Here is a 17,942-nt window from a genome sequence, read left to right as displayed (position 1 = left end):
ATCAACAGGATAGTGGGCCGTATAGGAAACGCTATTGTAAGGGGCTAGGCTAAGCTAACTAGCCGTGCTAGGCTAATCGAGCGATAGCAACATTGAGCTAAGCTAATTGGGCTAACAGTATAAAGCTAATGGTGTTAGCAGTGGACAGCTAACTATGCTAAAAATGCTAAGCTAACTATGCTAACATGCTAAAGCTACCTGTGCTAACAATGTTGCATGCTGGGAGTCTCGGGGAATATCGCGTGATGCTATTTTTGCTGACAGCGGGACCTTGTGTGTGTAAACGTGACGTAAGCCTGTGGCGACGTCTCGCGGGAAGCCATCCTTAATGCCGGACTACGATTCGGTACAGGGAATTCTGGGAATTGGGGTTCATGTTGTGTGAGCACGTCGGCTGACGTCATGGGAGGAGTGGCTGCGTGATGACGCACTTGTCGAATAGAGACAGCAGGGGGCGGTGTTGTCTTTGAAATGGATACACCTCTGCTGTTGCTTCGCCCTCTCTCCCTAGGTTGCCTCCCTCCCTCCCTCTCTCTCTCTCTCTCTCCCTCCCTCCTTCTCCTCTCCTCTCCTCTCTCTCTCTCCCTTCCTCACCTCCTTTTCTTCCTCCATCCCTCCCTCCCTTTTCCACTCCCTCCCTCCTTTTTTCCCCTTTTATGGCTAAAATGGTACAGTATATGAGAGGATACTAGGAGTTTCATCAGGGCCCCCCCCTCCCCACTGTAGCCTTCCCTATAGGGTGTGCCCCCTCCTGCACTATTATAATGGGTGCCATCCTGCATTATTATAATGGGTGCCATCCTGCACTATTATAAATGGGTGCCATCCTGCATTATCATAGTGTGTGCCCCCTTCCCCTCCCCCCTTCCATCCATCCTGCACTATCATAGTGGGTCCATTCCATCCTTCCATTTATTATATGGTGTGAGCTCCCTATGGTACAGCTCCTTCCCTGGAATGCTTCCTTTCTCCCTTCATAGTTTCTATGGTGTGTGCCCCCCCCCCCCTCCCCACTGTAGAGATGAGATATCATCTCCCTCTATACCATAGTGTGTGCCCCCCCATGCAGATATAGTACTCTTTTCCCTCCCTCCCTCCCTCCCTCCCTCCCTCCCTCCCTCCCTCCCTCTCCCTCCCTCCCTCCCTCCCTCCCTGCCACCCTCTCTCCCTCCCTCTCTCCCTCCCTCCCTCTCTCCCGTTCCTGTGTGCGTATGAGTCACGTGTCTGTTCTAATGTTTGCAAACAATGCACCTTTAGATGTGGTTGTGATGCGCGCTGCTCACGAGGACAAGTTTGTAAAATGAGACGCACAGGAGGTCTTGTTTCGCATTTAATTTAACCGGATGTGATGAGGGCTTATTTCCTGATACGGGTTCGAAGATAACTTCACAGTTATTGGCAATTTGTTTCCTTATGTCGCTTCCTCCAGGGTTCCAACTTGTGTTGACAGACGGCAACCCTGCTCAAAATATACGGAGCGTCGGCGCTCTCGCTGGACTAGAAGGGTGCACTCAGTAGAGCACAGATGTCCGCCAGGACGGCAGCCACACGTGTGATAGTGATAATAATGGATTGGATTTGTGATGCGCTTTTTGTTCGATGGGATCCCAGAGTGCTACGCTACAGGTTTAAAACAGTTATAGGGGAGGAATAGAACTTGGTTAATTAGGAACATAGAATAAACAAAGGATTTAAAAAACGAGGGCGATAAAGTTAAAATAGGGGGATGACGGTCAAAGGCCTTTTTGGACAGGTGGGGTTTCGGCCTGCCTTCTCCCTCCCCCGTCCCCCCCTCCTCCCTTCGTCTCGCCGTCTCTCTTTTTCTTTCCCTCTCTCCCCCTCTCCCTCCCTCCCTCCCTCTCTCCCTGCATCCCTCCCTCCCCCATTCCCTTCTCCCTCCCTCCGTCCCTTGGGGTATAGTGGTGGCCTTTAGGAACTCCATGCAAAGACCATTAGTTGTATTAAGCTGTGGGTTAACTGGACCAGGCTGTACGGTGAAGTCTGCTGGTTGATTCTGGGAATAGAAAGAAAATAAATAAATCTCCCTTCATAGCGTCCCCCCTCCTTCCCTCTCTGTGCCCCCCCTCCCGTCATAGCTCCCCCCCTCCCTTCATCTGTCTGTGCCCCCCCCTCCCTTCATAACAGCTCCTTCCCTCTCTGTGCCCCCCCTCCCTTCATCTGTCCTCCCTCTCTCCCTCCCTGTCTTCCTCCCGCTCTCCCTCTCTCCCTCCCTCCCTCCCGGTATCTCACCTTCTCTCTGTCTATCCCTCTCTCCCAGATGGACTCTGTTGGTTGATTGGTGGGTTGAAAACTTTATCAGAATGGGTAATACAGTACGGCTCAATACACACGATTGTTAAGGGGATGCAGACCGGGAAGGACTTTCGTCTTGTTTACATCGGGGTCCCCCATTTTCGGTTCATCAGGACATACATGGCATGCAGTTAGTTAGAGTATTCGAGTTAGGTTGCCCTTATGGTGGGTTTGAGGCAGTGGTTGTATTTAAAATAGTGTTTACTTTACGGAAGGATAGGGTAATATTCATGGTCGTTTGGGAACTCCTCTTCCGTATGTATGTCTCTCCTTCTCTCCCTCCCTTCATTTCTCCACGTGCGCCCCCCCTCGATGCCTTGCCTTCAAATGGATTGTGGGTACGTTACGGACCGTTTCTAGTTGGGGTCCCTCCAACCCCCAGACTGGCCCTCTTGAGAGTGGCGTGTGTGTTTGGGCTGGGGGCAAGGAGTTGGAGCATTTGTTATAAGGGAGATGGGTTTTACATTAGATTGGTTTTGGTTAGAGACGGTTGTGGCGTGTTTTTTGTTTTTCATTTTAGGGAAAGTGCCAGTCCCCTGGTTTCCCCCTTCGGTTGGGGTCCTTGGAGGCAGGGTTGGCTTTGCGTCTTGTTGTGTGTTATTGGTTGGGTGGTTGTTTTAAACTATGTAGCTGTTATGTATGTGAAATAGGTGCCGGTACAGGTGGTGGTTGGACGAGTTGTGATATTCCTTGGAAGGGGGCTTGGGGTGTTTTCATTCAGGTTCGAAACTGAGGGAAGATGCTTTGGGCTGTGAGAAGACGGGTCTCGTGGATTCAGGGATCATGGGAAATGTTGCGGTGGGTATAGTACTGGGGTTCATGAATTTAATAACGTGGACAACTGGGCTATGTAACGGTCAGGGGTTTAGTGACCTAAGTTGCTAAAGATAAATTTTTTCCCGTGATAGTGGATGGAAGCAGTGACGCCACCAAAAGGTTTTTTTGGTGGTGTGAGGGGGTATGTGTGGGAAAATAATGTAGAATGGTGTTGTATGAAGAATGTGATGAAGGCGTGAGATGTAAATGTGGTGAGAAATGTAGGAAGAAGTATAGTTTTTGATTTTCATAGTAGAAAGCAAGTAGGGAAGTTAATATTACATTTATACATAAGTTAATACGCGGAGCAGTCATTTAAAGTATAAATTATGACAATTTCAACAAGGCAAAAAGAAATTGGAACAGATGGCTAACCAAGTTTACCATTTGTTAGAATTGATAGGTTGTGTGGAACTTAATGATTATGTTCCCCAGAGAACCAAAGGTGAAAGGAACACACAAAGGATTGGAACCTCCAGTTTCCGGTTGGACAAACGGACAAAAACAAGTAAAGCCGTATCGTTATATTCAAGTAGATCACACCGAATCTCTCTAGAAGAATTAGTATAGGAATGCCCGACATTTCCAATGCATAAATATTGAGGAAATGACAAGGGAAATGCCACTGTATTAAGTGTTATGTTTTTGCTTTCTTTTTGCACAGGCTCGGCGAGGACTAGGGCTCTGGCGATTTCAATACCAATTGGGGAAATGGCTATATGAGCCTTGGTATAGTATGAATGATAAGAAAATTGTCAATCCCTGTCTGCACCGGTATAAATCTGATAGTGTGGGTGAATTTTAACTCAAGTAGCGAAAAATAGGTTTGGACACAGAGAAACTTGTTCTTCCAAACGGTGATTACAAGAGTGTGTTGAAAGTGGAATGAATGACAGTAACATAGGAAGTTCACCTTAGTGGGACATTTGATAGGAACAACTGAAGCGTTAGATGCAATAACAATAGAATAACAACAACGACAATATGGAAGAGGGCCTTAGTGATCGGGCCATTGGGGGGAGTAGGCCGAGAGCCTCTGCAGACATTTCCCAGATAGACTATACCAGTGATGATCTGATTGATTTGAATATGGACTTCTCTCATGTGACCAGTACGACAGAAGGACTTGGAATGATGACTTTGATTCCAACACAGGGGAGTGAACCAGTGACAACGGTGTTACTCCAACCAGAACCGATTCAAGCTGGAGTGTCCATTGCAGGCGACTGCGGTTTAACCAAGGGGCAGAAAAAGAGACTGAGGTTACAGCCGTCCCACGAAGTCCACTCTGGCCGGAGGGCTGGAACTGAGACCAACAGCAGGTATGGAATACACGAACAGTTTCTACAGCCCACCCGTTTCCCACATCCATCCTGCCCTCAGCACCAAAGCCAAGATGAGAGGCGGAGCCCAACGATGGGACGGCAAGCCGCCCGTGCTGAGATGGGGGAAGAGGCAGCATACTATAGACAACAGAGAGCGTTTGTGACAGCGTTCGAACAACACGAGGCAGTTCATCGAGATCTGATGAAGACACAGCTGGAGATCGGTCAAGCCGCACACGAGACTCAGAGACTGGGACGAGAACTGGCGAGAAAGACTGTGCTACTAGAAGCGACAGCTGTTGAGATCATGCTTCGGGCGTCTGACCTAGGCCGCTGTGATCAAAGAATGCCCTGTGCTCTGTTGCCCGGACAGGGAACTGGGCCGCAACAGGGTGAACAGAACCGCAGGAGGGGTGAGTTTCCAGGCCCCTCCCAACAAGAGAAGGCCAGAGGAGAGGCAGCAGAAAAGGACAGGTATGCCCCTCTCTCCTCCAGGCAACAGGACATGCGACCAGAGGACAGGAGAGGGGTGGACCTGGAGAGGACGGTGGGAGGCCAGCCGAGAGACTGTGGGAGTCGTGGTAAACTGGGTGAACTGGAACCCCTGGGATGGCCGGCGTCGGCTGTGTGCTGGGGTTGTGGGGAGGTTGGCCATTTCGCTCGGTCATGTGGCAAAGGGTGGCGGGCTCAGCCAGAGTCCAATAGAAAGCAAGCGTCCATCAGAAAACAGAGTTGCTGGACATGTGGAAAGTTGGGACATTTTCAGAAGGGGTGTAAAGAGGGTGTGTCTGCAAAGGCCATAGGTTGAATAAGAACGAGGCAGGAATGCACAAGCGAAGCTCATAGTGCTCGGGAAAATAGAGGTATTAATAAGTTAAAATGGGAAAAAGGACTGATTGGAATAAAAATAGAATAAAAAAAAAAATATATATATGTATATATAGAAGCGTTGGTACATTAGGTTATGAGTGGAAGCGACTAAGATGGATGTGCAACTAACAGGGAGAGATGAAATGACTGACAGATGCATGAGCCAATCGTACTAACAGTTAATTAATAGACCAATCATGGGTTTTCCTTTTTGCTACAGTGTGTCTGATCAACTCTTGCTGTGGCAGTGAGGAAAACGTAAGGGAGAAGGGTATGGTGGACGATTTTTGGTATCTCCCACCTGTACAGCCTGGCCCGGCTGCACAGATTGGAGAGAGAGAGAAAAATGGTCACCGCAATGGCTCTTGTGGTCATGTGAACTCTGAACCAGACGGTGTCAGAGAAGGGTTAAACAGTTGATATTTAGACATAATATTAAACAGAGTTAATAACAAAGGACTATTTTAGTAGTGATTATACATACTTGATCCAAGGGTGGTCAAGGAGACTTTAAAAAAAAATAAAAAATAATAATAAAAATTAATTTCTTTACTTAATTTCTTTTTAATTTTTAATTTTTATTTCTTAGTGGTTATGCGGGGGTATTTATGCCTCTAGCTGATAGTTTAGTTCTGTTGATGGGTGTGTTGCATGAGGGCACTCACGAATTTTTGTTTATGTTTGTTTGCAAATTTTTTTTTTTTTTTTTTTTTGTTTGACACTCTATTTTTTTTAGGAACTGACTGGCTGGGAGGGATCTCTCGCCGGTCAGGGATAGCAGGTGGTGGTGACACAGCGGGACTGGTAGGAATGTCTAATATAATGGGCTGGAAACTAAGGGTGGACGGGAGCTGGTTCATGATTTAGTTTTCCGCTCATTGAGAGTCCAGGAGTAGATTCTGGGGAGTTGTGTCACTTTTTTGGGTTTGGTAAGTGTTGGGCGAACGTGTTTCTCTGTTTATAGGTAAGCTCTGTAGATTTTGGTCACCATTGGCCAAATAGTTTACAAGTAGGGTGCAGACGTGTGAAATTGATAATTGGCTTATGGGAGACTCTGCACCGGCTTGTTGAAGGCTGGCAGAGTGTGTGGGATGTGTGTTTAAAGGGACTGTGGTTTGTTACCATGCACATAGGTTCTGTTGGTGGTTGGCCTCGTCTAGAGCTGGCTGTCCGGACCGAGGAGGCTGTCTGGAAACAAGGTATTGATAGTGTAATAAATGGTTATTCCACTTTCAAGGGTGGAAGTGGTGATTGTGTTGAACTTGAGATAATTGATCTAGTAAGATAGTACAGCACAAAAATGAATGAGACAAAGGTGATTTGATTGAATATTAACAATTGAAGCTGTGGAATATATAGATAACGAATTTGGAAAAAGAGTGTTGTCAAATACAGAACAGTAAAGATGTATCTGTGCGGAAAAGAGAACTTCCAATCCATTGTGTGTTTGTAAATAACAATCCAAAATGCAAAAAAGGACAGAGGGAAAATCGTTTCCTTCTGTGGAAAATCGGAGCAGTACCAAAAACTGCATGCAACAAAGAAGAGGCTGTGGTTAGCACAAAATACAACAAGAAGAAAACAGTCAAAACGAGGTAGCAGTAAAGACCTCAGGAGGTTTAAACAGGGATAACTGACAGGGATGAAAGCGAAGAATAATTGAGGCCTCAGTGGTCTTTACAAGGAGAAGAGATGATTTATGTTTGTTGGTTTGAATCTCCCTCGATGTTTAGAGTGTTAATCTTTTGGGTAGGATGTATTAATCTTTTCTTGCAGAGTCAATTACACAAAACAGACACATTGAAGCTAAGTAAACATGGATAAAATAGTCTAAACAAAAAAGCTGTTATTGAAAGAGTGTTTCCTTGTAAAAACAGGAACAGCTTTCTTAGTCTGAAGTCATAGTAATAACTGATATTGTGTGTGACTGGGGAAGAAGCCAACGGAAAGAGTGAATGATGATTTTGTAACTGTACAGACGGAAATGGGTTTGGTAGTTCGATTTGTGTAAATTTTGGATTTTTTGAATTTTTTGAAAATATTAGCAAAAATGATAATTATGGTTTAACATGTTTAATTTAGAACATATTGGTGCTATATAGTGGGTTATGAAACCCACTAAGGGTGGATTGTCGTATATTTATCTAAATAAAACCTGTAAATTAAACAATAGAAATTATGCACATATATGAAATAGCAAAGAACTAGGTTATTTTCTCTTAGAAAAATAGAGACTCACAGCCATGCCAAATCACCTGTTAGGTTAACCATACATTTGAGTCAACAAGAAGGCTGTTAACTGGCCTCAGTCGAAATGGATCAAAATGACCCATATAAGCATTACGGGAAGGATTAAAATCATCTAGCGGTTGATGGAAAAAGCCACAGGAGAACTCAGTCAAAAAGCTAACAGTGCACCCCTTCAGCCTTCACTTAGCAGTTATAGGAAAGGCCCAGAGTGCCATAAAAATAAGAACAGATCAAATGGCAAACATATGACACATCTTCCTCCACAACGAACAGGGATGGTGCGCCAAATAACTAAACTTTTAAGTCAAGAAGTGACGGCCTGAAGGCCAACATCCGAGTTCTGTTTACTTTAGCTAAGCAGACCAAACAGGCCATTCTGTGATACCCACTGTTAAGTTGAGTGGGTACTATATTTCCATCTGTATGAGGGTCGCATTCAAGGACACTTGGGTAAATCATTCTAAAAGGAAACTAGTTCATATCCCCTCTGTAAGGTCACCTTGTAACGCTGTTTCGCAAGACCCAAATCACTGAGAGGGGAGACCTTCTAGCCAATAGGAAAGCAGGCTCTCTGGGGTGACGGCACTGGATGGGGCAAGGGTGGGGGGGGGTTCTCTCTTCTCTATAAAACCTACAGGTTGAATGATGGAGGTGAGACAGAGACACGGAGACACCGAGACGCAGAGAGACACGCAGGGAGAACGGAAAAGCAGAGACGGAGAATCCACCCCACCAGTTCGAGAATAAGAGACGCCACTAAGAAGCCCTCCGGGAAAAGCTGATTAGAGATAGAAAATAATTGATGCTGTGAACCAGATAATTTAAGCTGTTGGATATTCCAATAAAACAACGGTCAGAACCGTTTTCACCCGCAGCGCTGTCTCCGCCTCCACGTGATTTCCAAAGGACCACATTTGAATGAACTGTTACTTTAACGGGAAACACAACGAGCAGAGTAAGCTATTCCACTATACATTAGAGAAAGATCATATAGCTATAACATAGAATCATTGAGAAGATACATTATGCACACGCACGGATGTGCACGGCACGCGCGTGCACACAGGAATGCGCTGCACTCGCCAACTCGCTATAAATACCCACCTGGCTACTTTGCATATCAATAGCGCCGGTCGGGGCGAAATCTCCAGTTTTTTCAAATCCCAATGTTGACAGCTATGCTCCCCCCCTGTGCCCCAGTAGAGTGCTGGGTCTAGATACGCCCCTGGCTGGCACAAGCTTGCCAGTGAGAGGATTCTCAGGCTACTCAGAAGAAGACATTGTAAAATGGATTGTACAGTAGGTGGCGGTATGCGCCTTTTGTGGTCGCGATCCGCCATTAAACCCATTGAAGAAGAAGAAGAAGAAGAAGAAGAAGAAGAAGAAGAAGAAGAAGAAGAAGAAGAAGAAGAAGAAGAGGAAGAAGAAGAAGAAGAAGAAGACTCCGTGACGTGCGCGCCCCTGAGTGTCACGTGACGTGCGCGCCCCTGAGTGTCACCTTGCTCTGTTCTCTGCTCGGAGCTCCGGTGCTGCTGCAGGCGGACCGACCGTCCGCTCCACGACCCTCTGACACGGGGACCGACACACACACACAGACAGACGGCACCATGGCGGACGCTAAACCCAAAACCTCTCCTAAAGCCATCAAGTTCCTGTTCGGAGGGCTGGCTGGGTGAGTTCTGCTAATGCTAGCGGTCAATAGCATCGCTGTAACACTCTTTAGCCTGGGATTAAAAGCAGTAACAGTTATGTAACAGTTATATACATTTCACATGATGTACTACGGCGAAGCTAGAGGCTAGCTGATAAACCCAACCCGTTTTGACAGATCTCGCGAGAGAAAAGAGCAACCAGGTTCTGTCTCTCCCAACTGTTGTTAGTGGTCTAACTGTGTGTGGGGGGGGGGGGGGGGGCGTGTCTGTTTGACATTGAAGTTGTAATTACATAACATAGGAGAGTGATTCTCTACATGTCCACCCATCTCTCTCTCTCCCTCTATCTCCCCCCTATCTCTTATCAGTTGCTGTGAGTGTAAGGCCCTGACATTGCTGACATTAGCTAATGAGCGTTGACCCTTCCATACACTCAGGGAGCTAATGCTACACACAGCGTTGCTCCAGTCAGTCAGTTAGAGCTTCTCGACCAGAGTCATGTCCATGGCTGTGCGCCGCTCCAAAATGTCACGACCCCTCCGGTGGTGCGCCTCAGAATCCTGTTGAACCGGCTGCATGCGCGTGACGTGACAGCTGTTGTGAGACGAGTCGGTAGCTTTGACAAGACGCAGGGTGCACTGCTGACCCCCAACGACGTGTTTCTAAGATGGCCCCAAGCTTTCACTGCACTGGCGTGTTGCCATAGTGGTTCTGTGCCCCGCCCCCTATACCATTGTTTAGGGAAAGCCCTACACACACACACACACACACACAGTTATTAACCATTTCACTACCACACTACAGAAGGTTACCCTTTCACTACCACACTACAGAAGGTTACCCTTTCACTACCACACTACAGAAGGTTACCCTTTCACTACCACACTACAGACGGTTACCCTTTCACTACCACACTACAGACGTAGTGTGTGGTAGTGAAAGGTTAACCTTCTGTAGTGTGGCAGTGAAAGGGTTAATTTTTTTTTTTTTTTTTTTCACTTTTTCTCCCATTTTCTATATTTTCTCCCATCCCAATTTCGTATCATCCAATTCAACCCTCCCCTGTCACGAACGCTGTTTCTTGCCTCCCACAAGCCGGCTGCAATGTGGACTAAGTCATACATAGCACAAGTCCAGCAGCTCGATCTCTCAGTGGCGAGGAGTAACGCGTGGGAGGCTCACGCTGCCCCCGACACTTCCTGATTCTACTGCGCAGGCGCACCAACCGACCTGTAGGAGTCGCTGTCCACAACGCCCGATCCCCACCCATCAGTTTCCCACCCCCTAATACGGCCAATGTGTATTAGTACGGACGACCAGCTAAACTGAAAGCAAATGTGGAGCGCTGGGCTCGATCAGGCAAGCCCAGCGTCTCCAGATTTCGTGGCGAGCGCCTTGCCCACTACGCCACGTAGCCGCCGTGGGTTAACCCTTTGTTGTGTGGCGGTGAAAGGGTTAACCTTCTGTATTGTCGTAGTGAAAGGCTTAACTCTGTGGTAGTGTGGTAGTGAAAGGGTTAATGACTTCATCGCCAGATCTCCCATCCTGCTCTATAATCATCTCCAGGTCTCTACAGGATGTGCGTAGACAGAATGTCTTCATGTTGAATTGATCCAAGGGGACCAATAAAGGAAAATCTTATCTTATCTTATGTTGAATTGCAGTATCTTATCAGTGGTACAAGAGTACTTATAGTGTAAACGGCACAGAACAGAACAGAACATTGAGAACTGATGAATGTAATATAGCGATGTAGATACTGATACTGGTGTGATATTGATTTGATACCAGGATAAAATAGACACTGATACTGGTGTGATATGAGTCTGATATGAGGCTAAAATGGGGTATCTGTATCTGAAAAATTCTTCAATCCTAAATCTGATAACAAGAACCACGTGTAACATGTCAAATCAAAACGTTGCTGCATTCTAACACATAAAAGCATATTAGAGCTCTCTAATGGAGGAAAATTATTTAAATATCTCAACTGATCGTCTTAAAAGAAAACTCCAACATTTTGGAAAATTAGCTTATTTGCCATCTACCCTGGAGTTAGACAAGAAGATACATACATTTTTTCTTCTCTGTGCACGCAGTACGAGTAGGAAGACGCGCACCGTTAGCCTAGCTTAGCGTCAGTCACTGGAAGTAGGTTCCTCCATTAGCCTAGTTCCAAACGTCTTCCTACTCCTACTGCATGCACAGAGAAGAAAAAGGTATGTATCTTCTTGTCTAACTCCAGGGTAGATGGCAAATAAGCTAATTTCCCAAAATGTTGGAGTGTTCCTTTAAGTCGATACTGTTCAGTTAAACTGATGGTCTAAGTCTATACTGTTCAGTAAAACTGTTGTACTACTACTGTTGTTATTAGTGGTCTAACTAATCTCTCTCTCTCTCTCTCTCTCTCTCTCTCTCTCTCTCTCTCTCTCTGTATGTCTGTCCATCCATCTCTGTCTCTCTCCTCTCTGTGTCTGTCTCCTCTCTCTGTCTCTCTCCTCTCTGTCCATCCATCTCTGTCTCTCTCCTCTCTCTGTCTCTCTCCTCTCTCGCTGTCTCCAGAATGGGTGCAACAGTGTTTGTTCAGCCGTTGGACTTGGTGAAAAACAGAATGCAGTTGAGTGGTCAGGGGTCAAAGGCCAAAGAATACAAGACCAGCTTCCATGCTCTCACATCTATACTGAGGAATGAAGGACTCGGTGGTATTTATACTGGGTAAGATATTACTACTACTACTACTACTACTACTACTACTACTACTACTACTACTACTACTACTACTACTACTACTACTACTACTACTACTAATAGTAATACTAATATAGACCTTTATACTGGGTAAGATATTACTACTACTACTACTACTACTACTACTACTACTACTACTACTACTACTACTACTACTACTACTACTACTACTACTACTACTACTACTACTACTACTAATAGTAATACTAATATAGACCTTTATACTGGGTAAGATATTACTACTACTACTACTATTACTACTACTAATAGTAATACTAATATAGACCTTTATACTGGGTAAGATATTACTACTACTACTACTACTACTACTACTACTACTACTACTACTACTACTACTACTACTACTACTACTACTACTACTACTAATACTAATATAGACCTTTATACTGGGTAAGATATTACTACTACTACTACTATTACTACTACTAATAGTAATACTAATATAGACCTTTATACTGGGTAAGATATTACTACTACTACTATTACTAAGTAATAATTTAGACATTTATATTGGGTAAGATATTACTACTAATAGTAATAATAATTACTTTATATCTGTGTGTGTGTGTGTGTGTGTGTGTGTGTGTGTGTGTGTGTGTGTGTGTGTGTGTGTGTGTGTGTGTGTGTGTGTGTGTGTGTGTGTGTGTGTGTGTGTGTGTGTGTGTGTGTGTGTGTGTGTGTGTGTGTGTGTGTGTGTGTGTGTGTGTGTGTGTGTGTGTGTGTGTGTGTGTGTGTGTGTGTGTGTGTGTGTGTGTGTGTGTGTGTGTGTGTGTGTGTGTGTGTAGTCTCTCTGCAGGCCTGCTGCGTCAGGCCACCTACACCACCACCAGGTTGGGTATCTACACTGTGCTGTTTGAGAAGATGACGGGAGAAGATGGCAAACCTCCTAACTTCTTAATGAAGGTACACAGACACAGAAACACTCACTCACTCACATAATAATTGTATTTAGTAATTGCATTATTTGTGTTTAACCTCGTCTCTCTAGGCGTTGATTGGCATGACGGCGGGCGCTGTAGGGGCGTTTGTGGGCACGCCGGCCGAGGTGGCGCTCATCAGAATGACTGCGGATGGACGGTGAGAGAAAAGTTTAAAAAAAAAAATACAATCTTATTAACATTAACACAAATATTAATATTAACGACTCTCTGTTTTGGTGGCATGCAGTAAACACTTGTGAACGACATCTACTGGTAACAACTACATTTAGAATGTAAGAACGACATCTACTGGTAAAAACTACATTTAGAATGTAAGAACGACATCTACTGGTAAAAACTACATTTAGAATGTAAGAACGACATCTACTGGTAAAAACTACATTTAGAATGTAAGAACGACATCTACTGGTAACAACTACATTTAGAATGTAAGAACGACATCTACTGGTAAACTACATTTAGAATGTAAGAAAAGTTTCCCTCCAGATCAGAGGAGAGGGTATTAGCATGTGTGAGTCTTCCTCTCTAGTCTTCCTCGTTAGTCTTCCTCTCTAGTCTTCCTCGTTAGTCTTCCTCTCTAGTCTTCCTCGTTAGTCTTCCTCTCTAGTCTTCCTCATTAGTCTTCCTCGTTAGTCTTCCTCACTAGTCTTCCTCACTAGTCTTCCTCCAGATCAGAGGAGAGAGTATTAAGGTCCTCCCATAGTCGAGCGGACCCAAAGGGTACTCAAAGCAGACCCAAAGCAGACTCCAAGTGCGAAGCTCCTATTTTCTGACGGCGTGGACGCGAGATTAGCCCTTGACGCCATCGCCATCTTGTGGTAAAAACGATGGCACAGATAGACGCACATTTTGAAGAGAGACTGGCAAATGAAGTACATTGAGTGGCCTCACATACCACCGTCTCTGCTTTTTCTCCCGCAAATCCAGTAAACAGAGCAGCTCTTCTTCATCATCTGATAATGACGCCATAACAGAAGTGTAAACAGCGCGAAAGAATTGTGGGAAATGTAGTAAACTGGTGCGAGACATGTAGGAAATTGGTCCGTGGAGGTCCGCTGAGGTACGATCGACTATGAAAGCTCAATGAGTCCTGTGGACCTCCGCGGAGTCCAGTCCGTGTATGGTCCGCTCGACTATGGGAGGAGCTTTAGCATGTGAGTCTTCCTCTCTAGTCTTCCTCAATACTCTTCCTCTCTAGTCATCCTCACTAGTCTTCCTCTCCAGTCTTCCTCCAGATCAGAAGAGAGGATACAGCAACGTCTTCAACGCCCTGGCCAGAATAACCAAAGAGGAGGGGCTCGTCACCCTGTGGAGGGTAAGATCATTAAAACCATAATAATAATAATTATTATATATGTCTGAGTGTCATGTTGTTCAGTCCCAGAGGGTTCACCATATAAATCATCACCTCTTTGTCACTAGAATGTTGTAACCTTTGTGTTTGTTTTAAACTTTTTTTTTTTTTTATTATCTTTTTATTTAATTCATTTGAATATTTTCTTGTTTTAAACCTTTTATTTTATTTTAAAATGGTATTTTCCGTCTGCTGTGAAGCACCGTGAGAGCTCACGGAGTTTAAAGTGTGCTATATAAATTAAATCCCTAATTATTATTATTATTATTAGAAGTGAAAGTAAAGATTGGTGTCATTTCACTGACTTCTTCCTGTCTGATTTTACGATGGAAGTCTAATCTATTTGTCTATGAATTGCCCAGTTTGGGCCATACTAATACATTTGACCTTGACCTTGTCTGTCTGTTTGTCTGTCGCTCTGTCTTGTGCCAGGGTTGTGTTCCTACCATGGCGAGGGCAGTGGTTGTGAACGCAGCTCAGCTGGCCTCCTATTCCCAGACTAAACAGGGCCTGTTAGACTCAGGTACTACACTACACACTACACTACACACTACAGTACACACTACAGAACACACTACACTACACACTACAGAACACACTACACTACACACTACAGAACACATTACACTACACACTACACTACACACTACACTACACACTACAGAACACACTACACACTACACTACACACTACAGAACACACTACACTACACACTACAGAACACACTACACACTACACTACACACTACAGTACACACTACAGTACACACTACACTACACACTACAGAACACACTACAGTACACACTACAGTACACACTACAGTACACACTACACTACACACTACAGAACACACTACAGAACACACTACACTACACACTACAGTACACACTACACTACACACTACAGAACACACTACACTACACACTACAGAACACACTACACTACACACTACACACTACACTACACACTACAGTACACACTACACTACACACTACAGAACACACTACAGTACACACTACACTACACACTACAGTACACACTACAGTCTACAGTACACACTACAGAACACACTACACTACACACTACAGAACACACTACACTACACACTACAGTACACACTACACTACACACTACACTACACACTACACTACACACTACAGAACACACTACAGTACAGTACACACTACACTACACACTACAGTACAGTACACACTACACACTACAGTACACACTACACTACACACTACACTACACACTACAGTACACACTACAGAACACACTACAGTACACACTACAGTACACACTACACTACACACTACAGTACACACTACACTACACACTACACTACACACTACAGAACACACTACAGAACACACTACAGTACACACTACAGTACACACTACACTACACACTACACTACACACTACACTACACACTACAGTACACACTACAGAACACACTACAGAACACACTACAGTACACACTACAGTACACACTACAGAACACACTACACACTACACACTACAGTACACACTACACTACACACTACACACTACACACTACACTACACACTACAGTACACACTACACTACACACTACAGTACACACTACAGTACACACTACACTACACACTACAGTACACACTACACTACACACTACAGTACACACTACAGTACACACTACACTACACACTACAGTACACACTACACTACACACTACACTACACACTACAGTACACACTACAGTACACACTACACTACACACTACAGTACACACTACAGTACACACTACAGTACACACTACAGTACACACTACACTACACACTACACTACACTACACACTACAGTACACACTACAGTACACACTACAGTACACACTACACTACACACTACACTACACACTACAGTACACACTACACTACAGTACACACTACACTACACACTACAGTACACACTACAGTACACACTACAGTACACACTACACTACACACTACAGTACACACTACAGTACACACTACAGTACACACTACAGTACAGTACACACTACACACTACAGAACACACTACACTACACACTACAGTACACACTACACTACACACTACACTACACACTACAGTACACACTACAGTACACACTACACTACACACTACAGAACACACTACAGAACACACTACAGTACACACTACACTACACACTACAGTACACACTACACTACACTACACACTACAGTACACACTACAGTACACACTACACTACACACTACAGAACACACTACAGTACACACTACAGTACACACTACAGTACACACTACACTACACACTACACTACACACTACAGTACACACTACAGTACACACTACACTACACACTACAGTACACACTACACTACACACTACACTACACACTACAGTACACACTACAGTACACACTACACTACACACTACACTACACACTACACTACACACTACAGTACACACTACAGTACACACTACACTACACACTACAGTACACACTACAGTACACACTACAGTACACACTACAGTACACACTACAGCTACACACTACAGTACACACTACACTACACACTACAGTACACACTACAGTACACACTACAGAACACACTACACACTACACTACACACTACAGTACACACTACAGTACACACTACAGTACACACTACACTACACTACACACTACAGTACACACTACAGTACAGTACACACTACAGTACACACTACACTACACACTACACTACACACTACAGTACAGACACACTACAGTACACACTACAGCTACACACTACAGTACAGTACACACTACAGTACACACTACACTACACTACACACTACACTACACACTACAGAACACACTACAGTACACACTACACTACACACTACACTACACACTACAGTACAGTACACACTACAGTACACACTACACTACACACTACACTACACACTACAGTACAGTACACACTACAGTACACACTACACTACACTACACACTACACACTACAGTACACGCTACACTACACACTACACTACACACTACAGTACACACTACACTACACACTACAGTACACACTACACTACACACTACAGTACACACTACAGAACACACTACAGTACACACTACAGAACACACTACACTACACACTACACTACACACTACAGTACACACTACACTACACACTACAGTACACACTACACTACACACTACAGTACACACTACAGTACACACTACACACTACAGTACACACTACAGTACACACTACAGTACACACTACAGTACACACTACACTACACACTACAGTACACACTACACTACACACTACAGTACACACTACAGAACACACTACAGTACACACTACAGTACACACTACACTACACACTACACTACACACTACAGTACACACTACACTACACACTACATTACACATACACTACACACTACATTACACACTACACTACACACTACAGTACACACTACACTACACACTACACTACACACTACAGAACACACTACAGTACACACTACACTACACACTACAGTACACACTACAGAACACACTACACTACACACTACACACTACAGTACACACTACACTACACACTACACTACACACTACACTACACACTACACTACAGTACACAC

The 17,942-nt window shown here is 44.4% G+C and overlaps 1 protein-coding gene across 1 annotated transcript in view; it reads left to right on the top strand.

The window, feature by feature from the left end:
* Positions 1-8,985: 8,985 nt before the first annotated feature.
* Positions 8,986-17,942, top strand: part of slc25a11 (solute carrier family 25 member 11) — a 30,303-nt gene continuing 21,346 nt past the window's right edge. The window contains exons 1-6 of the mRNA XM_084318537.1: positions 8,986-9,246; positions 11,789-11,941; positions 12,781-12,898; positions 12,984-13,072; positions 14,161-14,251; positions 14,723-14,813. Of these exons, the coding sequence (XP_084174663.1) occupies positions 9,182-9,246; positions 11,789-11,941; positions 12,781-12,898; positions 12,984-13,072; positions 14,161-14,251; positions 14,723-14,813 (607 nt within the window). The 5' untranslated portion in view covers positions 8,986-9,181. The remainder of the gene's footprint in view (positions 9,247-11,788; positions 11,942-12,780; positions 12,899-12,983; positions 13,073-14,160; positions 14,252-14,722; positions 14,814-17,942) is intronic.

This window comes from Notolepis coatsorum, assembly GCF_963971535.1.
Source record: "Notolepis coatsorum genome assembly, chromosome: 1".
NCBI classification, from domain to species: domain Eukaryota; kingdom Metazoa; phylum Chordata; class Actinopteri; order Aulopiformes; family Paralepididae; genus Notolepis; species Notolepis coatsorum.
This window is presented reverse-complemented; position numbering and strand designations above follow the sequence as displayed.